The following is a 2,700-nucleotide window of genomic DNA, read 5'->3' as shown; positions in this document are numbered from 1 at the left end:
CCAAAAAAAAAAAAAAAAAAAAAAAAGGTGGTATGTTATGCATACCTTTCTTCACTTTTCCTGTTATCACTATCAATCTGAGCTAAATATACCACACAGTTGTTAAGTACATAGATTTACCTGGCTTAAACTGTAGTTTATAAACATTTTTCTAAGTTTTCTTGTAAAATGAGGTTAATAGTTCTGACTTTGGGGAGGGGTAGCAAAATTAGAGAGATGTTGTTTAAGGTTACAGACTTGCAACTAGTGTTCCCTTGTAAGGATATATAAAAATTTATATATCCAATCCTTTTAATTAAAATGTTGGTTGATTCAGTTGTTCCTTTAATGCCTCTTTTTCCCGTCATCCTCTAGTAGTTCTGTCCCAGGATACAGACTTGAGCCTCCTTGTAAATACATTCTTTCCATTCCATTGCTTCAAATTCTAATTATGTAATGATGACTCCCAGTTAGTCCTGGTCTAACCCCAGAACTCCAAAATCATGTATCCAACTCCCTACTTGATATCTTCACTTAGGTACTTTACAGACACCCTTCAACATAACATGTCCAAAATAGAACCTTTGATTCCCGTTCTCAAAAAACCTATTTCTTCCTGGGTCATCCGTATGTCAGTTTAAAAAAAACAAAACCATTACCATGGACTCAGTTACTCAAGCCAAAACCTAGGAGTCTCCTTGATTCCTCCCCTTTCTTCACTTCCAACATTCAATTGATCAACAAGTACTCAACAACACATCTCTAATCTGTCTACATCTCCTCTGTCTCTGTAGACACTTACACCCTCTTGCTTCTAGGGTACTGTTGCTTCGTTGCTTGCATTAACCTCCTAATTGATCTTATTTCAACGTTTATTCCCTATAGTTTATTCTTCCCTAGCAGTAAGAGTTACAAATCAGATCGTAATGCCCCCCTTATGTAAAACTCTTCAGTGGTTTCTCATTGAACTTAGAATAAAATCAAAACTCCTACCGTGCTCTTCTTGATTTGGCCTCTGCCTACTTCTCCCTCAGTTGGGGCTGTTTCCACTCGATTCGTGCTCCAAACATAATTCCCTGCTTTAAGGTCCATATCAAGCTTTTTCTACCTCAGGGCCTTTGCACTTGCTGTTCCTTCTTCCTGCTCTTCTACCTAACTAGCTTCTACCCATCTTTTGGACATCTGTTCTAATGTTACTACTTCAGTGAGACCTTCCCTAACCTCCCTATCTAAAGTATCTCCTCCCATTCCAGTCACTACACTGTGTCTTTATTTTCTCCATTTCTTTATTTTCTTCATAGCATCTGTCACTTTCAAAAGTGGCCTTATTTTTACCTTCTTTTACTTGTCAGTTGTCAGTCTTCTTTCAGTAGACTATTATAAGTTCCATGAGGCTGACTGTTTCTATTACTGGCCTATCCCCATCACGTAGGAGGTATTAGGCACTCAGTAATTATTTGATAAATGAATGAATGGCATATGAGTTTTTATGATCTTTCTCATACCTCTTTAACCTTATGTCTCAACAATCCCTGGCCCACCCTTCATTCCAGGTATACCAAACTACATACAAACCCATGGCACAATATGTATTACTTCTATACCTCTGTTCAGTTTCCTCTTCCTGAAATGTCTCCATTTTTGCCTTGCAAGCACCTATTCATCTTATGGTGCTCCGTGAAGCTTTTTTGAACCTACCCTACCCTCCCTGCACCCCACTCCGGTGGGAGTGACCACTTCTTTTTTCGTAGCCCCTATGAGTTTTAACTAAGTGTACTGGCTTACAGCCCAATGTCCCAATAACTAGTATTTTAATCTAGATCCAAAACTGCTCTTTAGGAAAAAAATGCAGCACTTAACAGTTAAGGTATTTTTGTGATACTAAAAGCAGTTAGTAGTATTTCTTTATTTTTGTGTGTATAATGTCACTTATTTTTAAATGTTTACCTGTAAGTATTTGATAATGCTCAGAATTAATAAAGTCCTGTCATCCAGAAAGTTTTTATGGCTCAACATGTCTCTCATAATAGATAAGAAAACCAGAAGTTTATTTTAATTTTTAATCTACTAAATTGTTTCTCACAGGGCTATGGCATTTCCTCTGTGCCATCTACTTCTAATTCTAAATCCATAAGAGAGAATAGTAATGCTGCTATCATCAAGAGATTTAACCATCACAGTGCCATGGTCCTGGCAGCAGGTCTCAGGAAACAGTTAAGTATACATGCTAAGATGCAGTAACTGGGTTTTCCATGATAGCCAGATGGAGTTTTGTTGTTGTTCCGCCTGTGGTTTTCAACATTAATTTTTTTTCCTTTGTTTTCAGAGAAGCACAAAATGAGCAAAATGGCGAGCCCAGCAGCATTGATGGAAATTCTGGAGATGTAGATTGCTTTCAGCCAGCAGTAAAAAGGGTATGGGTAAAAAATCTGGGACATTTACAGCTCACATTTCTCCAGATACCTTATGTAACTGCGAGTACCTTATGTTGGCCCTTGATCAGTTCAAATGACTCAGTTCCTTCTGACCAAGATGTTAAGCATTTGGCTTAAATTGTAGGACATTTTAAAGAGTACTTCCTCAGTTTTGGCCTGCTAGCCTGCTTTCCATGGACTCAAGTCTGTTAACTGTTTTTATTGTCTGTTTGTTTGTTTTCCTTCACCTGTAGACACATACACATATTAACATACAGTTTTATTTTCTGGGAAAGAGTATTTAACA

General features: G+C 37.6%; 1 protein-coding gene across 1 annotated transcript in view; it reads left to right on the top strand.

The window, feature by feature from the left end:
• Positions 1 to 2,700, top strand: part of GTF2H1 (general transcription factor IIH subunit 1) — a 35,300-nt gene that overhangs the window by 20,444 nt on the left and 12,156 nt on the right. Inside the window, exons 8-9 of the mRNA XM_007465750.1 lie at positions 2,065 to 2,192; positions 2,306 to 2,393. Coding sequence (XP_007465812.1) covers positions 2,065 to 2,192; positions 2,306 to 2,393 — 216 coding nt within the window. The remainder of the gene's footprint in view (positions 1 to 2,064; positions 2,193 to 2,305; positions 2,394 to 2,700) is intronic.

This window comes from Lipotes vexillifer, unplaced genomic scaffold, assembly GCF_000442215.2.
Source record: "Lipotes vexillifer unplaced genomic scaffold, Lipotes_vexillifer_v1.1 scaffold2818, whole genome shotgun sequence".
Taxonomy (NCBI): domain Eukaryota; kingdom Metazoa; phylum Chordata; class Mammalia; order Artiodactyla; family Lipotidae; genus Lipotes; species Lipotes vexillifer.
The sequence above is the reverse complement of the archived record's forward strand: the minus strand, read 5'-3'. Positions and strand labels throughout refer to the sequence as shown.